We start from the raw sequence: 26,951 nt of genomic DNA, 5'->3' as shown, positions 1-26,951 counted from the left end.
GGCCCCTTACTTGTGGGGTCCCACAGGGGTCGATCCTCTCGCCTCTCCTGTTCAACACATATATGAAACCGCTGGGCGAGATCATCCGTGGTTTCGGGGTGGGATATCATCTGTACGCTGATGACACTCAGCTGTATATTTCCACCCCAAACCACCCCAATGAGGCTGTCGAAGTGATGTCCCGTTGTCTGGAAGCCATGCGGGTCTGGATGGGTGACAACAGGCTCAGGCTCAACCCCTCCAAGACAGAGTGGCTGTGGCTTCCGGCTCCCCGGTACAACCAGCACATTCCATCGCTGGCCATCGGGGATGAACAATTAGCCCCGGTGGAACGGGAACGCAATTTGGGCGTCCTCCTTGATGCCCGGCTGGCTATGGAAGATCATGTGGCAGCCGTGGCGAGGGGGACGTTCCACCAGGTTCGCCTGGTGCGCCAATTGCGACCCCTTTTGGACCGGGAGGCCCTGCGTACTGTCACTCACGCGCTGGTGACGTCTCGCCTGGACTACTGTAATGCTCTCTACCTGGGGCTCCCCTTGAGGTGCACCCGGAGACTGCAGTTGGTCCAGAATGCAGCCGCGCGGGTAATTATGGGGAGATCGAGGTTCTCCCATATAACACCTTCCTGTGGCCTACCGGGTGCGCTTCAAGGTGTTAGTTACGATCTTCAAAGCTCTCCATGGCATAGGGCCTAGTTACCTGCGGGATCGTGTCCTGCCCCATACATCCCTGCGGCCCATTCACTCACACAGAGAGGGTCTCCTCCGGGTGCCGTCCTCTAGAGATTGTCAGAGGGCGGTGCCCAGGAGTAGGTCCTTCTCTGTGGCGGGCCCTACCCTTTGGAACGACCTCCCCCCAGACATTAGAACAACAACCGATCTCCGCTCCTTCCGCAGTAAACTGAAGACCCACCTCTTTCGGCTAGCCGGCCTGGCATAACTCGACAACTTTTCCACCCCTAGGTCATTTTTTAATTGTTAATTTTAGTTTTTAAACTATTAATGTTATTGGGGTTTTAGCCTTTTTGAGTATTGTAATTATTTATTTATTTTTTACCTCCTCTGTATGACACTGTGCTGATTGTTGCTTGTGTACGTCGCCCCGAGTCCCTGTGGGGAGAGGGGGCGACTAATAAGTTCAAATAAATAAATAAAAAATAAAATAAATATTTCTTATACAGTTAGCATATTGCATTATTGGAGTTCTTTCTCTGCTGTGTGTATGAATTTAAAATATAATATGTCAAATGTCTCCTTATTTCAAATGTATGAAATAAAACATAATCCAGACATTGTCTGTCTGTCTGTCTGTCTGTCTGTCTGTCTGTCTGTCTGTCTATCTATCTATCTATCTATCTATCTATCTATCTATCTATCTATCTATCTATCTATCTAAAGGTTCTAAGTTTGTATTTTAGCTTTCTTATTAAAATCCATTCAAAATATTTATTTTAAATGGTAAACAAATATTTACACAATAATTACTAAACAAACACAAAACAAACATGCATTGGTAGATATGTTAATATTACAGAAAACAACAGCAAATATTTATGTAAATTAACATAAAAGTGTCTATCAACTCTATAAACATATTTTTCAGAACATCAAACATCTATAAAATATATTAGATAGACTCTCATGAATTCCAAAAGGTGCCATGTGAGAGAGAGATAGAGTGAGTGTGTAAAACACCATGTATCATATCACATAATGGAAAAAAACATGGAAAGTTCAAACTACTATAAATCCCATATTTGAAACAACAAGGGAAAAATATTATATTTACCATCCTAGAGACTTCAAGACGGAATGGCCAGAGCAAAATGAGAAAATAAATATTCCTACAAATACAAATATATCAGGAGTAACACGAAATAGTATAAACAAAAATAATGGAGTGGAACTATATTTTAGCTAAATGCAAACAACGATGTGTTCAGTCTAGGCTGTTTGCTTTGTATGATGATTTATTAGTTTTATTTATTTGGATTCCAAACAAACTGTGTTTTCCAGGAACTACCTCTGTACATCTGTACCTTGTGGTGTACATTTTATCTCAAGTTCCAATGTAATGAAAAAGAAAAATGATGTAAAGGCAAACAGATGCTGTCTATGAATTTAGCCTCTTGTGGCTTAGTTGATAGAATTACTTGTTTTCTTACTTTCATTTCACTTGTGATGTGCCTTGAATGTTTACTTAAAACAAATGGAAATTTATTTAACTGCAAGATTTCTCTTTTTTTCTTTCTTTTTTTGTTCATTATTTCTTTTGTTCTTTCTTTCTTTCTTCCTCACTCCCTTCCTTCTGCCTTTCTCTTTCTATCTTTCTTCTAGGGATGGACCTGAGCAAAATTCACCACAAATTGGTCAATTTAGTGGCAATACTGCATTGGAATCTGTCTACAGCACTTCAAACCAGGTTCTAATAAAGTTCCATAGTGATTTTACAACAAGTGGCTTCTTCGTTCTTAGTTACCACGGTGAGTGTCGCACACCTAAAGGATGTGTGTGCATGTGTATTCTTTTCTTTTTTTAATAATAATAATAAACACAAAGGACATATTCCTAATTGGATTGGTAAATGATTTCTGCTTGGCAGTAATAATTGCATGACAGTAAACATGAGGATTTATAAGTAGGCCAAGAGGTAGAATGAGAATCTAATAACAGAGCAGGGCAAACTTTGCACCTGAAATGTCCCATTGAGAAAATTCCCATCAATCAGTTGCAAAAGGCAGCTTTAGAATAGAATAGAACAGAACAGAATAGAATAGAATAGAATAGAATAGAATAGAATAGAATAGAATAGAATAGAATAGAATTCTTTATTGGCCAAGTGTGATTGGACACACAAGGATTTTGTCTTTGGTGCATATGCTCTCAGTGTGCATAAAAGACAAGATACATTCGTCAACAATCATAAGGTACAACACTTAATGATAGTCATAGGGTACAAATAAGCAATCAGGAAACAATCAATATCAATATAAATCGTAAGGATACAAGCAACCAAGTTACAGTCCTGCAGTCATAAGTGGCAGGAGATGGGTGATAGGAACGATGAGAAGATTAATAGTAATAGCAATGCAGTTTTAGTGAATGGTTTGATAATGGTGAGGGAATTATTAGCAGAGTGATGTCATTCAGAATTACTTGGAACAGCTTACATGCTGTGATGATACCTTTCATACCATCAAACAACAACATCTCCCAATACCAGGTCCTTGGGAAGGATTCAATAGATGGATAAAAATGCCAAATCCAGTCTAAGCATATGACTGAATGTAAAACAAACCATAATAATGATACATTGATTTCTATAGCATACATCAAGTGTAGAAGGAAGCAAGGAGAGGAAGACAATACTTTGAAAGTCACCTTATTCCACCTTTCTTTCATTACAAGTTATATAAGGGAGCATTTTTAAAAATAAAGTCACTGTAGCATTTTAATAAAAATGAATGGTATACTTTGGAATGTAGTACAGAGGTACAAGTTTCGTTTAGCCTTTAAGGAGCACATATTTGGTAGATATATTTGTTCACACTAACAGTTGTGAATCTAATTAACAGGACTAACATATATTTATCAATATAAAATATACCAACAAATGCCAATAAAGGTGTTTGTCATTGTTGTTATGAAATGGATGCATATGTTCCCTACAAAAAAAAAATCACTATTAAATCTTATAAATCTAATAATTTGTCATAGACCTATGAGTGGTGTTAGATTCAAGCTAGCTTCCCTGTAGTTTCTTGTAGCTATTTTTTTCACTACCAATGTGCTTATTGTTATAACATAAACTAGAACGGTGTGTTAATTGGAACATTTCTGCTACTTTCATAGCATATCAACTTCGAGTGTGTCAGCCTCCACCTAGTATACCAAATGCTGAAGTTCTGACTGAGGATGATGAATTTGAAATAGGTAAAGTTAATATTTACAGAGACAACATCTATTTAATTCCCAAAAATATCATATTTAACATGCAAGTCCATATATGTGGAAGTTCCTACATTTAGTTTTTTTTAATGACATACGCAATTGAATAAAATATATAATTATGAATATATCTAAGTGAAGAACAAGGAATCTCTTATAGCAATAGCAATAGTATTTAGACTTGTATACCACTTCACAGTTCTTTCCATCCCTCTGTAAGTGGTTTACAGAGTCAGCATATTGCCCCCAACAATCTAGGTCAGTGATGGCGAACCTTTTTTGGCTTGCGTGCCACAAGTGGGGGGAGCGCAGGGGGGTCGAGTGCGGGTGTACCGCACCCATAATGCAATGCGCGACCCCCCCCAGTGGGCATGCGCGCAAAATGCGCGACCCCTCCATTTTTGCATGCTTTTTTGCCCTCCCCATGCTCCAGGGGCTTTATAGGAGCCTGGGGAGAGCGAAAAGAGCCTCCCCCAACCCCCTGGAGGCCCTCCGGAGGCTTCAGGGAATGTCCAGAGGCTTCCCTGAAGCCTTCGGAGTGCTTAAAACCACTTTCCGAGCAAACCGGAAGTGACTTCCGGGTTGCTCGGAGGGTCGTTTTAAGCACTCCGAAGGCACCAGGGAATCCTCGGACGGTCCCTGAAGCCTTCGGAGCGCTTAAAACCACCCTCCGAGCAAACTGGAAGTCACTTGCGGTTTGCTCAGAGGGTGGTTTTAAGCGTTCCGAAGGCTTCAGGGACGGTCCCTGAAGCCTCCGGGGGGTGGGGGAGGCTCTTTTCGCCCTCCCCAGGCTCCTATAAAGCCTCTGGAGCCTGGGGAAGGCGAAAAATAGCTTTTAAAAAGGTGAAGTCAGCTGGCCAGCGCACGCATGCGCGCTGGCCAGCTGACAGGGCAGCGCCTCGCATGCCCTGACAAATGGCTCCACGTGCCACTTGTGGCACGCGTGCCATAGGTTCGCCATCACAGATCTAGGTCCTTATTTTGTTGACCTCGGAAGGCTTGAAGACTGAGTCAACCTTGAGCCTAGGGGACATTCAAACTGCTGAATTGTAGGCAGCTGGCAGACAGCAGAAATAGCCTGCAGTACTTAAGATGGCTGTTAAATGGATGCAGCTTCCCCACTGACTTCATTTATCAGAAAGTAGAAGAAGGTGATCGTAGATGATGCTAGGACACTGCAGCTGTCATAAATATAGTTGCCAAGCATCTGAATTTTGAACGTATGACCAAGGCAATGCTGCAAAGGTCATAAGTGTAAAAAACATTCACAAGTCACTGTTGTAACTGTAAACCATCACTAAACTAATGGTTGTAAATCAAGAACTATGATAGCTAGGTAGTTATATTTTGATAGATAGATAACGGTTGATTGATGAAAAATAGGTAGGTAGGTAAGTAGGTAGGTAAGTAGGTAGGTAGGAGAAAAAGAGAGTCATATTTTTCTTTCCCAAAATAGAGTGCTTAACACTTAAATTGGCTCGTGGCAAAAACAGTATTTTCTATTTTTAAATTGTTTACACACCTTGAAGTAATTTCAGCTATTCAAGGCTGATTTTATTGGTAACAAAACTGCATCAAGACATCCTATTATAAAATTCCCCTGAGACTCCAGGTATATCCAAAGAGCCCTTTTCTATTTTTACCATAGCCCTATTTTACAGTTAGATGGTCCCTCTGAGATACTTCAGTTGACTGCTGTTGAAAAACCTTTTGCACTCTGTGGCATTCTTCATCTGGCCAATAGGGTTTGGCTGTGATCCTAAAGCAGCAAAATGTGCAGATGGAGGAAACAGACATGTACAGCCAGAGGCAATTTGATGTCCATTACCTGGCTAAATGCTCAAGATCATTTTCCTCAAAACCAGTTTGCTTGTTCGATCAGATGTTCACTTGCTGTAAAGGTTTTAAGAAATCATTCTGCTGCTTACTGGTACAGCTGTTTCAGATTGTGTTCTCTCTAAAGATGTTAACACTAAAGTAGAATTCACAGGGAAACATTCAGATGTGTGAAAAATAGAACATTGGTAAATACTGCCAAGTACCACAGCTTGGAAAGAATTAAAACAAGGTTTTTATTCAATGTTAGGTGAAGCAGCCTCCCGAGAAACATAAAAGTAGCCATGTACTCTGGAACATTTAAATGCTTGAATAAAATTGTGAAATAATAATTTATTGATTCTCTGCGCATGCTTTCTTATGCACAGAGAACATTTATGTTCAGAGAAAGGAGGCAAAAGTGCTATGCAAGCAGAGTAGTGCAGAGAATTCACAGGTGTGCAAGATTTCCAGAGGATGGACTGCTTTAATGCTCTAAAGAGGAGTGTTTCATTTAAGCACCATGTTTTGCTATCTGTGCCTTTCTAATGTATTGCATTATCCTATCAGTTCATGCATTGTAATTAAACTGTAACATCTATAGGACAGTTTGTGTATTTAGTTCCTTCAGTTTTAATTATAAAATGTATTTATTAATATATATTAAGTGTACTGGAAGTCAGTCTAGATCAGTGGTTCTCAACCTGTGGGTCGGGACCCCTTTGGACCATTGGAAAAAACATATTTCTGAAAAAATACAAAAAACATAAAATAAACTTATGGTTGGGGTCACCTCAACATGAGGAACTGTATTAAAGGGTCTCGGCATTAAGAAGGTTGACACCCAGTGGTCTAGATAGATAAATAGACGGATAGACTGATGATTGATTGATTGATTCCAGGGAAAGTTACTGTGCTTTGGAATGTTCAAAGTTCAAGCATTAAATGCATAACAAAATATTTAGAAGAAAATGATCACCAACAAAAAAATGTAATGTAATAAATTGTCTGTGGGACCTGACCTTTGGTAATCTACTTATGTACAAGACTATCATGGGGAAAAAAAACTACATATGTTGTTATGAAGAGTCAACTTGATGGCTATTATATATGTATAATTTCTGAAATTATACTAGAAATAAGAAAACTAGATGCTCTTTTTTAATTGTTGAAATAACTGCAACAAAATATAAAGCTTTTCAACTCCACAAATTCACGATCATGCAAATGTGTGGGAGTCACATTAATAGCAGAGCTGGCATGAAATGACAAATTAGGTGGCTTATTTGTCACATCATTTCCTCTGTCTAATGGAACCTATTTGTGCTAGTGGTCATTTCAACATTATATAGGGTGGGAAATGTGCTTGGTTAATGAATGCTATTGTCAACATTGAAAGTCCTCCATTAATTGCTGTTTAACTACAATCTTTTCTCTTTTCCTCCTTTTTTTTTTAATTACACAGGGGACATAATAAGGTACCAGTGTTTACCAGGTTTTACATTAGTTGGTAGTGAGATTCTGACATGTCGACTAGGAGAGCGATTGCAGATGGATGGCACACCACCTTCTTGCCAAGGTTTTTAGCACTTAAAAAAATATTTTTTTAGCATATATTTGCTTACTTTGATGTCTTGCATGCACATTTTAGTTAGCATCGATAAACACCAGGGGAGAGTCATATATATATATATATATATATATATATATATATATATATATATATATATATATATATATATATGTGTGTGTGTGTGTGTGTGTGTGTGTGTGTGTGTGTGTGTGTGTGTGTGTGTGTGTGTGTGTATGTATATATGTATGTGTGTGTCTGTTTGTGTGTACACACACACACACACACACACACATACATACACACACGCATACTGTACATACCTACATACACACACACACACTGTATATATGTATGGGGAATATTGACTAAGTTGATTTGAAGTTGAGGAATATCCAGAGGGTAAATGTGAACCATTCCTGAAAACATTTATTCAAAAGTTATTTATGTGCATTGTCTTCTTATTTCCTTTCCTGCAACCATGGTCTTCTCAATTATAATATATGGCTACTAGTTGGATACCCGTGCTTTGTGACAAAACTATGTGATCAGGCAATGCAAGAGAAATCCGGTAGACTCCGGTACAATCTGTTGGCTCAGTGGTAGTCGGTGATTGAAACACATAAGGGAATATCACTCCCACCACCTTGAGTCCAGAAGCAGTTCCATAGGTGGAAGGCATAGATGTTTTGGTGTTTAGTACATTTAGTACTGTAAGGAGCTCAAGACTGCTCCTGAGTGAAGGAGTGCAACGTCTGCCCGTTTGAACTAACAGAATGTGAGGCAACTGGCAGTATTTCTTATACAGTGTGTGTGCGCGCGCGTATGTGTGTGTATACACACACACACATATATACACATACACACACACACTGTATAAGAAATACTAATAATCCGATCATCATTTCAAAAAATCCTTTCTAAGCAAGCACCTAGAAGCCAAGAGGAACATATGTGCCAAATCTTAAGTTTGTAGGCATTACAGTTCAGAAGATTTCGTGATGAGTGAGTGGTATTTGGCTTTTATATAGATTAAAACTAGACCATCAGGAACAGTGAATGATGAAAATCTGGTGCCTTAAAACTGTGCTTCTGGAAAGATTGTTGAACATCAAAAAGAGCAAATCATTAAATACCAGACACAGTAAATAAATTTGTTCACTGGAGCACTAATAATAAAGATAAAGCTTAAATATTTTGGACATATACTGTAGGAGAAGAAGCTTTTAAGAAGCTGTTTGGAAAATTTGAAGACAATCAAGAAAGAAGCTGACAAAAGATGAGATGGCTGGCTGTAATTACTGATGTCAAAGCACAAACTTACAAGACTTCAAAGAAGCTGACAGACAATCCTGGCAAATAGTTGTCCATTAAATCATGAAGAGTCAGAAGTGACTAAACAATTTAGTGACGATGTGGCAAAGATGTTAGACTAGGATTAGAAAGATCCATGATTTACGTACATATCTAGACATGAAAATTCACTGAATGACTTTGGGGCAGTCCTAATTTTTCAGCTAAACTTATTCCTCATAGTTGTGGATGATTCAAATGATTCAAATGTTCTAGATTTGCACCAGCTCTCTTTTAGTTTTTATGGTACAAATAATATAGTCTTCTTTTCTTTCCAGGGTACTCCATAAAATTATATTCACTTGGTAATCTATACCTTTGATAACTTGTTTATTTCAAATGCCACTTGACTTATTTCAATCAGAATAATAATCAGCCATTTGTGGAAGGGGGAGATACTATTTAGCAAAAACTTTCCAAAACGTATGTAGATCATTTGTGTTTTTCTTTTGAAAAAGATAAGCAGTGCATCAGTTCAATGAATGAATGAACAAACAAATGAATGAATGAACAAACAAACGAATGAATGAATGATCCACCAAGGAATTGCAATTACTAATGTTCTATCATCCCATCCCATCCCATCCCATCTATGAGTGGAAAGCAAGGATCTTGAAAATTTCCAATAAAAAATATATATTTGGTTATTTTATAAAAAGGCAACTTGAACAACTCAAAGCAGAAGCTGTGTAATGCTTAGGGACAGAAATAAGGTATCTATGAACAGATCAGAAGTTTCCTAAACATTCATTTTATGATATATATTTTATTAACTGTATTTTATTAAACACAAAAGGTGCAGAGAAAAAAATTTTTTTAATTAAATGATAATGTTACAATACACTTGGTCTATTGTCACTTAATATGTAAGGTTCTTGAACTCGGGAGTATTCACCATTCTTAATACTTTTAATTGAAATTGCTGAAACCTGAAAATTGCTACTACTTTTATTAGAAATATTGACCTTTCAAATATATTGCTAAAAATCCACACCGAGCAACTCAATTAAAGATAAGTCATAATGAGTGTCTACATTTCTAATAAAAGAATAGATGTGATTTGTTCTCATTTTAGTCTTCCATCCATAGGTACATGTAGAGAGGTTTTTAAAAAATATTATAGAAGGTGGTGGTGTGGCTGGTTTGCCTAAAGCAATAAAATCACTCTGAAGAGATATAATTTTATTTGCATGCAATCAATAAATGGTGTATCCTAGATTTCTACCGAAGCTGAGTAGCCCTCATCAAAAGCAGAACCCGAGCTAATATCTACCTTTGGTCTACTACACTGATGGCTAACCTTTTTGTTGTTGGGTGCTAAAAATGTGAGTGCATGCACGCAACAGCGTGCATGTGTGCTGGCACCCATAATGCAAAGCACAACCCACATGTACACACCCAGGCTCCCCACCCATGTCCGCCGCACAGCTCGCCTCCAAGCTGAGCTTGGTATTTCCACCCGGGGGCCGGGGAAGGCCATTTTTGTCCTCCCCAGGCTCCAGGAAAGCCTCAGATCATTTCCAAACTTCTGGTAGGCCCATTGGGCCTGTTCATTCTCCCAGGCTATGGAAGCTTTTCTGAAGCCTGGGGAGGGTGAAAACTGCCTCCCCTGGCCCTCTGAAAGGCTGAAAATCAGCTGGCCGGTGTGGGCATTCACGCTGGAGCTGACGGCTCGCGTGCTGGCAGATATGGCTCTGCGTGCCACTTGTGGAATGCGTGTCATAAGTTCGTCATCATGGGTCTACTACATTGCACACACAAGACAGAGGTAAAAGGCAAACACTTTGGAAATTACAGTTCACTATGGAATGTTTTAGATATACCCATCCATGTGACTTTAGTATTTATATCCTCATACTAGACCAGACCTGGTATATTTGACATATATTGGTGAACAGGAACAATTTGATTCTTCTACCTTTGCCATTCAAGATCAATTCAGCTCATTGTGAATGCTGTCTCACAGGATAATTTAAGTTCCTGTCTATGGGGGGAGCAGCTCATAGGTTTCACCATCCAGATTAAATGTGTTTGGGTGGTACCTTTTACTATTGGTCCGAACTACTGTGTAGGTATCAACATCAGAAATATATACTGTGTGACTGGGCTTCAATTATGCAGTCTTGACCATCAATTTGACTTTTTAAAATATTTATTCCACCCTCAGCTCAGAAACTGCTGGCTCCATCATCTTATTCTATTGCAGAGCAGATGCATTATAGAACACAAAAGTTAATTCCTTGTAGAAAAAGAGAGAGTCAAGTATAATTTAATTTCACCTGCATATTTCACCAAGCATATGGTGTTAATAGCTTTTCAATTTAGAGTTGACATACTATTTTTTTTTCTTCAGATATCATAATTGTGATAGTTGAAAACAGGTGATGGTCTATCTGCATTCCGACTAACAATCAATTAAGCACTTAAGGAAAATATGGCTCAATTCATCAAATGTTTAATTAAAAAAAAACTTTAGTTGTGAATAGCTTTGCTATTAAACGGCTGGGCATTTTATGAAAAAAAAATATGCACATTCTCTTAATTTCTTTTCTTTTTTTAAATATCCATTATCTAGGAATTGTTTATTAATCCATTTATTTAGCAAGGTTTAATTATTATATTCTCAAAGGATAAAAATAATCTGTGCCACTGAAATATTTGAATAGCACATCTTTTCCACAAAGAGCAACACTGAAATATTTGAATAGCACATCATTTCATAAAGAGCAACATGTAACTTCTGGGGCAGAGAGTCCTTTTCTTTTTCTCCAAATTATGCAGGCATGTCTAAAAAAGAGAAAAGAAAACAATACCAGGGAAAAGAAATAAAAAAGCCTGTTGGGCAGACTTGGAAATAGCTCCATTTATTTTCAGACACAAAGCATACTAAGCGTATGCTAAGTAGAGAGACAAAAAGAGCTGGCAAGCCATTTAGCTGATCAATGATCAGCTTGCTTGGCTGGGTGGAAATTCTATTAAATTTATGGAAGTTTAGTTAAGTATTTTGGTGCCTGCCTTATGGAATGAGTTTTCCTCTGAGATCTGAATGGTGCTCACCTTGACAATGTTCTGGAGGAAAATAAGGCCCTGATTGTCCCAGGATATGCTATCAAGTTTACCATTTACTATGTAGACTGTTCATTTTTTTAAAAAAAAAATCTAGTTCTTATACTGTGAACTGTTCAGAGTCAGTCTAGAGCCAGGAGCACCTATATCACTTGGAATGTATGGTTATATGGGTTAGATAGAGTCTAAGGACTGATAAAATACACACCTGTTTTAAGGGTCTGTTGTTGATGTTGTTAGTTGCAAAGTTGTGTGCGACCCATTGCTACCCCATGGACAACGTTCCTCCAGGCCTTCCTGTCCTCTACCATTCTCTGGAGTCCATTTAAGCTCATGCCTACTGCTTCGGTGACTCCATCCAGCCACCTCATGCTCTGTTGTCCCCTTCTTCTTTTGCCCTCAATCTTTCCCAGCCTTAGTCTCTTCTCCAGTGAGTCCTTCCTTCTCATTAGGTGCCCAAAGTATTTGAGTTTCATCTTCAGGAGCTGGCCTTCTAAAGAGCAGTCAGGCTTGATCTCTTCTAGGACTGAGCGGTTTGATCACCTTGCAGTCCAAGGGAGTTGCAGGAGTCTTCTCTAGTACTATAGTTCAAAGGCCTCAATTCATTGGTGCTCAGCCTTTCTTATGATCCAACTTTCACAGCCATACATTACAACTGGGAAAACCATAGCCATAACCATAGTTTTAAGGATTAAACAAGAGTTAATCCCTGCACCTTTCTGAATGTCCCGAAGTATCCCTCTCTTTGCACAGCCCAATAGTTTTGTCCTTTTGAAGCACTGATAATCTCAGCCTAGTGTCCCCATAGAGCCACCTTCTTGAAGGATGAAGAAATAAGAGAAGAAGGAGGATATATATTTGATGTATATGCATCATTGGGATACGGTGGCTCAGTGGCCAAGATGCTCAGCTTTTCGATCACAAGGTTGGCAGTTTAATGGTTCAAATCCCTAGTGCAGCATAACAGAGTAAGCTCCCGTTACTTGTCTCAGCTTCTGCCAACCTAGCAGTTTGAAAGCATGTAAAAAATTCAAGTAGAAAAATAGGGAGCACCTTTGGTGGGAAGGTACCAGTGTTCCGTGTGCCTTTGGCGTTTAGTCAAGCTGGCCACATGACCATGGAGACGTCTTCGGACAGCTCTGGCTCTTCAGTTTTGAAATGGAGTCAGGAATGACTAGCACATATGTGCAAGGAGAACCTTTACCTTTACAACTACAGTATATATCAAATTCTTTATGTAGTTAACTAATCTATCTATATTGAAAAACCTTTCTTTTTCAAATCTTTAAGAGATTAAAAGATGGGTAGCACTAATTATGTTTTCTCCTTTGGGTAATGAAACATCTGCAAGAAAACAACCAAGCTCAGAGAGCACCAAGGACCCCTCATTGAAATATGTAATTTGCTTTAACCATGCAAACTTTCTGTCATTTCAAAAGATACATAATGTATCAATGTACAGACTCAAAAAGTGACTTAGGCCAGGAACCATTTTATCATGGGGAGGAAATGCACAAACTAAGGAGTAAAATGGTTCCTTAAGTCTGGCAAGGCTTAAGACATTAAACTTTTCTCAAAGTGTAGATTTACAGGTCCACAAAGGACGTTGATAGCCAATAAATGTTGCATCCCTATTCTATCTGAAGTGACAATTATTTTGGAAGAGTTTAGCTTCTGTTTATTTGATACATAATAAGATACTGTATACTTGGATAAACAGACATCATTTCAGTAAAGAATATCTAAAATATACAAAAGTGAACATATCAAATACAAGAATCTGAACACATACATAATGTTTCCAGGCATTTATCCATGTTTTAATTTATTTGGGGTGGAGTGTTTGATGTCCAAGCTGAAAAGACACCAATTATCCTATATCTTTTCAGTTATTCAGTTGTTTACAGCTCATTTTCATTTTCTCTTTATTTCTCTGTTTATCTCTCTGTTTCTGTTTTTCTTTCTGTATCTCTCTCTCTCTCTCTTGCAGTATTGTGTCCAGCAAATGAATTGCGCCTTGATTCAACTGGAGTGATTCTGAGCCCAGGCTACCCAGATAGCTATCCAAATCTTCAAATGTGTGCTTGGACCATTTCAGTGGAAAAGGGTTACAATATCAGCCTTTACTTTGAATTCTTCCAGACCGAAAAAGAATTTGATATACTTGAGGTGTTTGATGGTAACTAAAGGATATTCAACTTTGAATGCGTAATAGTTCTTTTAGCAAGTAATACTACATTATGCATTGTATCAGAAATAACACAGTGTGATTGTTGCATACAATTAATGAACATTTTCACATGCTATGAACAGATGGCTGCAATATATTGCATTATTCAAATGATTATATATCCAACAAAAACATTTAACATTTCTCTAATTTTGGTCTTTCTTTTTTCCTCATATGTGTTCCCTGGGATCAAGGACCAAATAGTCACAGCCCATTGCTAATCTCCTTAAGTGGAGATTATACCTCCTCTCTCAACATAACAAGCACTGGCCATGAAGTATTTCTCCGATGGTCAGCAGACCATGGCACCAACAAAAAAGGTTTTAGGATAAGATACATAGGTAAGTCACCCCTCTTTTTTTTCACTCTACTTCAAAAGAATCAATAAGGGAAACAGCAAGCAGATTGAGATGGAAGAGAAATGGAAGCTGGACAAAGACTATATAGAGAAGGGAGAAATAAAATATTGGAAGATGTGATTTTAAAATCCAACTAAATGCAAGTTCAGTTCTATTGTCAATATAACCAGAAAATTTGATGATTCATTCTTTCTTTCTTTCTTTCTTTCTTTCTTTCTTTCTTTCTTTCTTTCTTTCTTTCTTTCTTTCTTTCTTTCTTTCTCTCTCTCTCTTTCTCTCTCTCTTTCTCCCACCCTCCCTCTCTCCATTCTTTTCTTCCTACCTACCTTTCTTCTTTTTTCTTCCTTTCTTCTTTCGTTCTTTCGTTCTTTCTTTCTCATTTTTTGTCTAGTTCAAAGTAGCCAACTACCAAATGAGCTCAGAATAATTTGTCTGCCTTCAAGGAAGGTGAAAACAACATCTTAATCATAGCAGTTCTTTCTGGAACAGTATGCTTTCTTTAAACTTTTGCTTATTTGTGTTTATAAATAAAGGCAACCATGAAGCATATAATTCTGCTTAGGTTTCTTTAGATTTTGATTTCAGCTGAAGAAGAATCCACACCTTTACCTTGAATTTCACTTTAGACAAGATTTAGGTGGCAATTTTGAAGTGGAACAATGTCAACTACAAGTTGTGATATGGACAGTTATTTTTAGGAGAAATACTATAGTGGTTCCATTCTAAATTAAAGATTTACATATGAACAAGATGCCCATCAGTTAACAACAGTAAAATGCTGGCTTCTGTAAACCAGTGTTATTTCTAAATTATCCTAAAAACCTTTAAATTATAAGCCAGTTTTTCTTCATTTTTTCTCATCAGTAACCTCCTTATAAGAAGATATGGATGTGAAAGACAGTCTGCTATGCAAAACTCCACCAGAGGGGACAAAGAGAGAGAGAGAAAGAAAGATGTACATTTATAGAAAATTAACAAGTCATTTCCATATTCCACATAATATGTTTTGTGTCTCTCTGTCTTCCCCTTCCTGACAAAAGCATTCACATTCCTTTTATTCAGCCAGCATATATATGTCATCTTTCTTGACCTTCCTTCCCAATATTAAATTACCTTGAGCACACGTTAAATTACGAATAACAATTAGAAATTTGCAAAATCTTCTAATGGAAAAATTAAACATGACAGTTAACACAGTAAAAGTAAAATTATATGTGTAAGTACACACACACACAAACACAAACACACACACACGCACAGAGAGACACTGGGGAGAATTCATAATGTTGGTACTTGGGGGGCAAAAAGAAAATATTCCTTTGGTTCTTATTTATAAGATTTATTTCAATACTGATATTTGCAATATCTCATGGGTGTAAGAACATTGAAAGTTGCAACATCCTGTTGGCTGATTGGAAATTTAGTTTTACTATATAGATCTCACTATCTGCACACCTGTCCTTCCATACATTACCGCATGATTCCCATTTCCCCAGAAGAGAAATGATGCCAGGGAAAAGATCCCCTGTAATATGAACCCAAGATAAATGGATTTATTTTTCTCTGTTAGGTAAACAAGGTGGTTTATTTTCCCACTGTTTGTAGCATCATTGCTAAAAAAACAATCACAGATATAATTCCTGCAGTCACCTCTCTGCTATTAAACAGTGCAATAATTAACATCCATAGAAGGAAGAAATTTAAGAATTGTTTTTTTTTCCCCCTTTGGTTCTGTTTTCAAGCTCTTTACTGCAGTACTCCAGAATCACCACCTCATGGTTTCATTGTAAGCCAGACAGGAGGCCAACTCAACAGCGTGGTTCGCTGGGCTTGTGACCGAGGATTCCGTCTTGTTGGGAAAAGTACTGCTGTGTGTAGAAAATCTCCCCTTGGATATTATGCATGGGATGTACCTGTACCGGCCTGTCAAGGTTAAGATTTCCATTACAAACTTAACATTCTCATTGTTTGGCTCTGATAATGTTAGCCCTATGAAGTAGACCAGGCCAGGAAATAGAAATTACAAAAAAATACTAGAACTTTACTTTATGGAGACTAGCTATAAAAACAGAATTTTGAAAGCCTGGTAGATTTTCTTGTTCCTTTCCTCTTATACTCAACAGAATCAAGGTGGGCTGATCTTGAGTTTCTTCTTCACTTCTTTATTTATTGGGGAAAGGCTTAATTACTTAATTTTTTTTCAAGAACTATCTCTATACTCTTCTACAAAGGACAACCAACCCTTTTTATCCTAGTTCATGGACGGTCATGCTTACTTTCCTTAAGATAGCACACAGCAGTCAGTTAAAGAGTACATATATCTCCAGTTCATGAAATATAAATGGTTTGTTAGTTGCTTTCCAGTCACAATTAATAGTATGCATTGTTTCTAAATTGGGTAATCTATAGATGGGCACATGAGGAGATCAAGTGGTAAAAGATTTGATATTGTCCACTGGCATGCAAACTATGATGCAAGTATGAAAAGGGTATTGTGACACCGTAGTAGCCATATCCACATTTTGGCACCAATGGTGCTAATTGAAGATGACTGAGGTCCAAAATAAATGGAGTCTTATGGTCTTTATCATAGATCTTCATCCATTGGAGCTTACTCTGTCAATAAGCTACAACATAGAAATGATGGTATGAGGCAAAGTAAGCAGTTCTTATTCTTAAAGCATACTGGTGATCACTGAAGAGAACAGTTTTTTTTTTCTTGATTAACATCATTAGGAACTTTGTATGCACCAAAAGAGATTATGAGATTTAATGCTCACCCTGGAATTTAATAAATACATTTCTGTTTCATCATCATTGGAGATTAGAGTATTGATGATTGGAGAAAGGGTCTTAACATGGAGTTTTGTCTATGGAATGCTGTTCTATGAGACATGCTCACACTAGGATTTCAAACTTACCATTGGTAAGATCCTGGCCAGAACTTTTAACTTTTAACCTACATGTGGCTTAGGAATGGATTACCTGGAATGATGATGATGATGATGATGATGATGATGATGATGGAACCATCAAGAAAGAAACAGAAGGTTTAATATTGCCTGCTCAAGAGCAAGCACTACAAACTAATGTGATGAAAGTGAAGATACAAAAATCCACTGACAATCCAAACTGCCAACTTTGCAATGACAAAGTCAACACTTTCACATTTAATATGTGAATGCAGCAAAATTGCACAAATTGATTACAAAACTAGATACGACTGAATTTATCTCCTGGTCATTATGTAAAAAATATGACTTACCTGTATCCAAAAAATCATGGGAACATAAAGTGGAAAAAATTATTGAAAATGAGAAGGGGAAGATTTTATGGGACTTTCAAATACAGACAGATCGTCATTTGGAACACAACATGCCAGATATCAGTGGAACAACTTGCCTCCAGAAGTTGTGAATGCTCCAACACTGGAAGTCTTTAAGAAGATTTTAGATACCCATTTGTCTGAAGTGGTGTAGGGTTTCCTGCCTAGGCAGGGGGTTGGACTAGAAGACCTCTAAAGTCCCTTCCAACTGCTATTCTATTCTATCACAGTTGTCAAAAACAGACAATTTATTGATATTGCGGAACCAGGAGACACCAGAGTTGAAGAAAAAGAACTGGGGAAAAAATCACAATATTGCGACCTGGCTATCTTAACTACACAGTTATGGATGAAGCATGTAACAGTGATATCCATTGTCATCAGGGCACTTGGCACCATGTCCAAGAATTTTACAAAACACATAAAGAAATTGCAGCTTCCTGCAATAACACCAGCAGAGCTGCAAAAAGCTGCTCTGAACATCATATATTTTAAGAAGATACTTGGTTGAAACTTACAGTAGGACGCTGACAGCAACCCATATCAACCTTTAGCACCAGTCAATGGTATTTGTGGCACATCTTTAAATGTTCATTTGGCTGAGTTTCATGTTTAATAAATAAAAGAGATAATAATAATATCCTTTATTGACATTGTACATCACGTATATAATAAAATTGGTTTAGCCTCATCATTTTTCCAAGAGTCAGTACTCCTCTAACTCAATTTAGCAGAATTGCTATGTTGCAGATTCCATCAGCCAAAGATTGGCAGGGAGTAGAAGATGTGGTGGACCCTACTCTGTGGAACATCCTCCCATTGGACATTAGAATGACCCCAAACCTCTACCATTTTTAAGGTCCTAAGAACCTAGCTATGTTCCCAAGCTTGTTTTTTTAATTGTTTAAAATGCTTTTAAATTTTTAATTGTAATATTTTTTTTCCTGAATTGTAAGCCATCCAGAGGCAAGGACTGAGATAGGCAGATGTAGAAATGGAATAAATAAAATAATAAAATAAAACTCATCCACATAAATTGACTATTGACTGACATTTAGAATGGCTGACATTCTAAATGTATCCCTTCCTGCATTTTCACTGCAGCCATATTCAGTGTAATACGCTTTTATGGCAATGCTTAGCAGCAAAACAAGGAATATGTTTTCAATTACTTTAACTCAAAATTCAGAAGAGATTATGAATTTCAGATTATTGAAAGAAATGCAAATTCATTTTTCTTCTTTTCTTCAGTTACATTTTCCTATACCAAAACGTCATCCATTCTAAACATGCTGTCATAGTTATGATGTTTCTACATTTCTATTATCTCACCTGTTTAATTACTTTTTGAAATATGTATTTTATGGCATTGAGAAGGAAGGAGTATTTCAGAGTGATGTTACAATGTTAATGAATGCACTTCGGTGGCGGCGGGCGGGGGGGGGAAACCAGATGTAGCATTTGGAGACTTAGAGGTCTATCATGGGTTGCTTGTAACCCTTGGATATCACATTGCTTTTTTGGTTTTAATATTATTATCTTAATTCTATGTTATGAGTTTCATTATTATGATTATTCTGTGAGTTTTATTATTTGGATATTAGCTGCTCCGCATATTGGAGATAAGCAGAATATAAGCATTGGCAAATTAATTAATATTGAAATCTTTTTATCAACCTAGCTTAAATACAAAGTACAATAACTTTTTAATTTGTTTTATTTTTGTTTTCATACCTGGTGCATGACTTTCATTTGTATCAAGTTGAAAATGAATTTTATATTTCTTTTTCCATCATCACTATTATTACATTCACTTCAATGTAAAATCACAGCTGCCAGTTCTTTAGCTGATGTTGGCCTTCATAAGTTTCAATTTATAACTCAAAAACCTTGGATGTTGTAGGATCTGTATAGTATACGTGTTGATCTAGTCAGAGTGGCCTTTTGTAATTGTCACATGAAAATTTTGTCAATATGTGGATTTTCTAAGTGCTTCCAATAATTTTTCAGTGGCACCCAATGCGGCAATAAGATTTGATTTTTAAATCTTGATACTTTCTTATCTTCTCCAATTCTTTGTCTTTTATTCTACTATTCCCTAGTATGGCCACAAATTATACACGTTGTCTTCTTTTATTATGATACTTAGCTGCCCAATCGGCTAATTGTTTAGATTAGATTTGGCATTGTTATCCATCTATTAAGGGCTTCCTAAAGATCTGAGGATAAGCAGATGTTGTTTGATGGTTTTAAAGGTTTTATTACAGGATATAAGCTATTTAGCTGCCTTTTGTAATTGACTGATGGTGATTTTGTCAATGCCAATTGTGTTCAAGAGATGTTCCAATTGTTTGGCAATTATTTTATTATTATTAACTGCAGTATTATTTAATCACTAATGTTTTGTTTGTTTTGTTTTGTTTAATATAATGTTTTAATTGTTTAATATGATGTTTTCTAGGAGACCCGGAATATTATTGTCATTCATAATCTTAATGGAAGACTAATCTTAAATAATCCTAAATGAATTGATGAAATGATTTCCAGATAATGTCATATAAAACAATGAGTATTTGCTGATGTTTGTCTCATGCAGCATTGTCTGGAAATCATTTCATTAGCATACACCTTCATGAAAACTATACTGAATATTACCACTCATATTATACCACTCATAATAGCACTCATTATTTTTAATGTGAATTTTCTTTAAATGCATTTTCCCACCTAAAGCATGAATATGTATTAATACATATTTACGGTTAACAGTTGCAATTTAGACATACAATATACAAGTGAATATGCACCTAGAAAAATACGTGTAGAATGTTTTCCCAATTTTATGCAAGCCATTTACTGGTGAAGGCATGATTTCCAGGATTTGAAATTTCCTGAGATCCGTTTCTTAAACGACTAAAGAGTTCCAAACAGAAGACCCCATTTAAATTTATTGAAATCAAGTTTCCTTGATTATATTGATTATTTATTTAAGTTTTATTGATTTATAAAAATAGCAAAATGCTCTACAAATACCTGTGTATTTGAAAACTTAAGGGCAATGTGAGCAATGTGATTTTGCTAGCTGAGCTGACTCTAAAATATATCTGTTTGACTTGGTTATGACTTGGTAATTCATGCATAATGTAGCTATATGCAAAAGGTTTAGGGGTTAGTCTGTCCTAGTCCTATAAATTTTTTTTCTGCTGACTAGTTCAGCTTTCCAGAACTATTTGAATGTGTTTTTCTTTCCCCATTCTAATTCTTGGAATCCCGAGTGGCAATACTAATAAAAACCTTTGTCTGTGCCTACATATGTGAATCAATCCACAAATTAAACTGGAAAAATTTTTAAATCTATTTTTACCTTCCTGAAACTAAAGCAGGGGTCATCAACCTTTTGGACCTGAGGGACCACCAAATTCATAATTTTAAATCTCGAGGACCACTAATATGATTTTTTTTTAAAAAAGATAAATAGTATTTAGTGCAATATAAAAAATGGAAATCATTTTTCTGCAGACCACCCAAATTTTCTCACGGACCATCAGTGGTCCATGGACCACTGGTTGGTGACTGCTGATCTAAAGGAAAGTAGCATTTGCCATGTATACTTCAAAAACTTTTTAGAAAAAAAATGTTTTGAAACAAGGGGAAGAGCAATGTATTTTTAAAACAGATGTATATATATATTTAGATTCACATGTAATCTAATCTGGAATCTGGAAAACAAATGTCTCTTTGAGTAATTGATGTATGAAAATAGCCATGTCTTTTATGCAATTCATTAATACAGCAGCATCCTATGGCAAACTCATTTGGAAGTCAGAAAAAAATGTTATGGCTTCAAGGAGGTGCTGTATTCATATTTTGCCATACCTCTTCCAAACAATGCTCAAAGCAGGCATAGTTTTTTGTACAAGGTTTGATCAATCATAGGGATTGGATTCCCTTTAATTCAATTAAAGGGATTTAATTAAAGGGAAATAACTCTTGACTTGGACATTTTATACAGAAGTTGTTTGAAACCTGACTAATAATAAGGATGCTGTGGGATGTTTGCAGCTGTTTTATTACCGAGCTAGGTAACATCATCAGTGGTAGAAGGGAGTGGAGTTTACTCTCTGTTTATATATGGTACTGGTAGCTTACCCTGCCAGTACTGATGGAGTGTTCTTGGTGGTTCCTTGATTAGACTGTTTGTCTGAGTTGGTAGTTATTTGATTGAGCTTTTATTTACTTCTTATATTTTGCTTAGTATTAATCTTGGTCCCAAAGGTATTTTTTTTCAAGAGGCAACTGGAATTTCTGATTTTTCTTTGAATACGTTTTGCTTCTCATCTAAGAAGCTTCTTCAGCTCTGACTAGATGGTGGGGAATAGAAGGATTTATACTCCTTGCAGACAGCTGGTCATTTGCATTCTTTTAGAGAGTTGTTGGGGCTTTATCTGTGTCGTCAGGGTCACCTGAGTATTGCAAATGGATGTGGACAACCATGACCAGGGTGACTGAGAATCTACACAGACATATTCATTTTAGTGTTAATCTCTGCTTATTTGGGTGTTGACTGCTAGTGAGGAGGTGTTTCGGTTTTTTTGTTTCCTTTTTGGCTTTTTGATTGTCTTTTGAAAGGTGTATACACCGATGGTGCAACTGCTGATTCTAATCTTAGATTAACGGAAAGAGAACTCCCTTTTAGCAGTACTGCATAAATCAGTATGTCTTTGCTTTGCTTTCCATTTGTCTTGTCACCACAATTATGATTAATAGTTTCCAAAAGTAGGAGTGTTGAGTCTTGCCATTATTACAAGTAATCAGATGGGCTTTATGTTATCTTTGCCACCTGAAAATGACTATTTCCTGAATAGCTAAGTGAATTCAGTAAGATGAACATTTTAAACAATATGGATGGAACTTCAAACTGATGGTCCTGATCCTCCAAGAAGTACCCACTTCTGGAAAAACGAGGTTGAGGAATGCTATAAATAACTCAGTATATGAGATTCCCAGTCTGTTTTGGCTGATGGTGCTGCCATCTCCTGATGTAAAGATTTGCATGATTCTGAAGGAGGGGTGGCATTGACTCCTCCCCAACACTTTGGCATCCTTAGCCAATGCCAATTTTTCCTTAGCCTAAATTTGACCTTGATACAATGTTATTTAAACATGTACGCTGCACATCATACAAAGTGAGAATTATTACTTAGGGTTATAAAATAGGAGTAAGAGGCTAATAAAATATAGTGTCTCTTTCAACAGCTATTTTTTACAAACACCAGATTGTTGGAAGCAGATGGATACTTATATGAACTCTTCCAAGGATGATTCTCTATGGGTTCTACAATACTTTTAACTACTTCAAAATCAATAGTTCCCCTTTGCTTTAGTTTTATTGAACTAGTTTGTTTTATTGGACTTGGTTGCACATGCAAAGAGACAGGGATTTTATTTTTACCCTCAGGAAAATCTCTAGTGTGTGTGTGTGTGTGTGTGTGTGTGTAAAAATACTCCACACATACATATCTATTTCATTCCCCCTTACAGAATGTATTATTTTTTAAAAAAATATGTGTCTATTAAATAAACAAGCATCAGCAACAAGGAAGCATCATTTCAAAACTTGAGCATACATTCTCTTTTGTTTCTTTTTAGTCATATAAATTATTCTATCAATGCTGATTGGCAGGTATAAAATTCAAAGTTATGAAAGAGATGGGGAAGTGAATAGGCTGACCTTGGTCTTCAGTTTGTATTGTTTGAGGCATCATATTTTTGAGTGAAATGAATAACATTTCTGACAGAATGCTGAAAACCTTTATGAGAAACTACTTGAATGAAATGGTATCAAGGAATATTCTGCTAGTCTAACCCAGTAAGAAAATAGAGCAAATAATTACAAAAGAAAGCATGGGGAAAGAAATGTGTTATTCACCAAATGATTGCCTAGAGACCAGCAATGATGCTATGCTTCTAAATTAGCCAGCTAGTAAAAACTGTAGCAACATATCCTTTTGAAATAGCTCTTTGTAATAAAAACAGCAAGCAGTTGAACCTATCACCTGAAGCCTTTATGGGAGTGAAAAGAGAGTCCTTCTAAAACATCATTATAGAACCTGCTTTACTTTTCCTATTCAGAAAGAAAAAAAAAATCATTCTTTCCAATCCCAATGCCTTCATATTTTCTTCAGTTTTCAACTTCTGGAAGATTGTGTTGGCACTGAGGTAGTTTTCTTCTTTCAGTTTGGTCCTATTCTGCTCAAAATCTCAAAGCCGTTATGTTCTCAATCATATTTAGAAGAAGCCAACCTTTTGATGACTAAATAAATAATACTTGATATTGTTGAAGAACAAATTTTCAACCTGAAACGAAGAAAAAATATCTAATAGAGTCAGAAAGACATGAAAGTACTTGAATCCTAAGAAGATGGAACTTAAGCCTATTGTATAGATTGGGAGTTTTTCTGGCTTCAGACACTGCAAAGGGGCAATGAATGCTTCACCAAGTTTGATGATGTCAGGCAATAAAACTAAGAAAGACATGCTGAGTTTCTTCTAAGCCTGGGGAGTCAAACTCACGGCCTCATGGCCGGCGTCACAAACCATATTGGGACTTTTTCCACCGTTGTTAAAATGGCATAGGTGTTCTGACCTAGGCTTCCCGAGAGCATGAAGCATACTACTTGTCCTGACAAAAACCCATTTTCTTAATTTACTGTGAATTCTGCTCATTCACATCCAGCAAAGTCTTTCAAGGGAGGATTTACAGTCACAGAACTTATCTGGCTTGGAGAGCTGCCGGGCCGATTTCTGCAAGACTTGGCAAGGAGCCTTGGAGAGTCATAAACCAATTAAGTGAACTAATTGTCTCCTGCAAACTCCACACCCCTTTTGCTACTCTTTTATTTTCTCTGGGAGGGGCCATTGATCGTCCACCTGTGGCCTTACTCCCAAGTCGACCCCTTCTCTTTAGCTGTTCCCTTTGTCTAATTAAAAATAATTTGAATCTTTAGGGGGGACATATCTTGACCCTCTTCCTGCCAACAAACTATCTAAACTTTGCTGTCTCTTGTTCCTCTGGAATACAGCACCCCCTCATGGAATCCAGACTACATTCCACCACAAAAGAAACTCATTTGCAAGGGCAGGTGGCTGTGAAAAAGAAAAGAAAGTCTGAATGATGCATTATTTTTGATGCTGCAATTCTGCCAAGCATTTTAGTCATATTTTCATATCTGAATTAGAATTCTATTTCTGAATATTAGAGATAATAAACATAGAAATCAAATTTGCTCGTGTAGTCAAATTCTGAAAACTTGCTAATTCTCCCAAGCATCTTTAAGAATTTTAAGAAGTCTGAAATCATATTTTCATATGTGAATTACAGTTTTATTTCTGAATACTAAAAATAATATACATAGAAATTTAATTTTCCAGTATAGTCAAATGACATTTTGCTTGCCTGTGTTAATGTTTCAGCTATCTCCTGTGGAATTCCAAAAGCTCCATTAAATGGTGGGATATTAACTACAGATTACTTAGTAGGCACGTATGTTACTTACTTTTGCAATGATGGGTACCGGCTATCCTCCAAGGAACTAACCACTGCATCCTGCCAGCCAGATGGCACATGGAGCAACCATAATAAAACACCTCGCTGTGTAGGTAAGCATAACCTAGAAAGGATCTATTTGCTTTGTTGTTAAACAGTTAAAGATCATTACTAATATTTCACTTTCCAAATAATTATAGATTTAAAGGGATTGTAGGTAATGAGTGAAGCAACCCCCAAGTGAGTGTATGTACAGGTAGTCCTCAACTTACAACCATTTATTTAGTGACTGTTCAAAGCTACAACAGCACTGAAAAAAGTGAGTTATGTGCAGTCCTCATGCTAATGTTGCTTGTTGTAGCATCTCTATGATTATGTGGTCGAATTTACGCTCAGGCGGTTACAGCAGCCTGAGGTCACCTGAGCATCATTTGCAACATCTCCAGGAGGCTTCTGACAAGCAGAGGCAAGGGGGAAAGCTGGATTTGATTAATGATTTGCTGATTCACTGAACAACTGCAGTGATTTGCTTAATAGCTGTGGCAAAAAATGTCATAAAATTGCATGCAATTCACTTAGCAACAGCCTTGCTTAGCAGTGGAAATTCTGGTCCCAATGATGGTCATAAGTCAAGGACTACCTGTATTCAAAGAAAAACTTAATGAACGTGGCACAGATATTATTATAGGTTGTCATCATTTATTGCTCACTTAATGCCTGTCCTGTTTATCATCATAATGACTGTCTTGTTTATCATTTATCATCATTACCATGTCTCCCCTAGACCTTCGCTTCAGTAGACTAGCCATGCCCAATTCCTACATACGATGAATGGTTGCAGGAACTGGGCATGGCTAATCTAGTGAATCTTGATATGGCAAGAGATATGATAGCAGTGTTCCAATATTTTAGAGGGTGAAATATTGAGAGGAGGGAATTCAAACTATTTTCCAAAGTGCCTGAAGGCCAGACAAGGAATAATGGATGGAAACTGAACAAGGAGAGATTCAACTGGAAATCAGGAGAAATTTTCTGACAGCGAGAGCAATCAACCAATGGAACAGCTTGACTTCAGAAGTTGTGGCAGCTTCATCATTGGAAGCTTTGAAGAAGAGACTGGATGCCAATTGTCTGAAATGGTGTAGGGTCTGCTTGGGTGGTGGGTTCGACTAGATGACATACAAGGGCCCTTCCAACTCTGTTAATCTGTATCCTTTTAAAGTTACAGTAAGAACTATCTATACCAGACAACATTTCGGAGTTAAAAAAAGTTTATTAGGAGATTTTTCCCCCCAAAAAAAGGCATTCTCTGTAAGAGAGAAATCACAAAGCTGGCAGAATCTTTTCCAGCTAACAACTCTATGCAGCTGCACCTCATAAAATCTTTTGCCTTTAAAAAAAAAAGACTGTTAGACAGAAGAGATGGAACCAGACTTATTGTAGTCTGAACTCTGTATAGTCTCGCCTTATACCAGCTTTAATTCATATAAACTACATAGTTTGAAAGTTATCTTCCTATAACCACACACCGAGTTTCAAAAAAAAACCAAACACTTTTGTAACTTAAGTACTAGGAACCTTTATAGTCACAAAATAAAGTATGGCTTATTTTCCTGAACAGCTTAAGCACAGCATATATTTCTGTCCAAATTCTTTGGACACCTTTGACAATCCTTCATTAATAGTGATGATGCTAAATGACATGATAGTTAGATGAGGACCTTCTCATTTCAATAATGT

The 26,951-nt window shown here is 36.9% G+C and overlaps 1 protein-coding gene across 1 annotated transcript in view; it reads left to right on the top strand.

The window, feature by feature from the left end:
* Positions 1–26,951, top strand: part of CSMD3 (CUB and Sushi multiple domains 3) — a gene marked incomplete at its 5' end in the record, with an annotated part of 706,489 nt that overhangs the window by 581,136 nt on the left and 98,402 nt on the right. The window contains 7 exons of the mRNA XM_081953230.1: positions 2,337–2,482; positions 3,852–3,932; positions 7,228–7,341; positions 13,742–13,930; positions 14,176–14,322; positions 16,083–16,271; positions 25,139–25,324. Coding sequence (XP_081809356.1) covers positions 2,337–2,482; positions 3,852–3,932; positions 7,228–7,341; positions 13,742–13,930; positions 14,176–14,322; positions 16,083–16,271; positions 25,139–25,324 — 1,052 coding nt within the window. The remainder of the gene's footprint in view (positions 1–2,336; positions 2,483–3,851; positions 3,933–7,227; positions 7,342–13,741; positions 13,931–14,175; positions 14,323–16,082; positions 16,272–25,138; positions 25,325–26,951) is intronic.

Source organism: Natrix helvetica (assembly GCF_964273705.1).
Source record: "Natrix helvetica genome assembly, chromosome: 4".
Taxonomy (NCBI): domain Eukaryota; kingdom Metazoa; phylum Chordata; class Lepidosauria; order Squamata; family Natricidae; genus Natrix; species Natrix helvetica.
The sequence above is the reverse complement of the archived record's forward strand: the minus strand, read 5'-3'. Positions and strand labels throughout refer to the sequence as shown.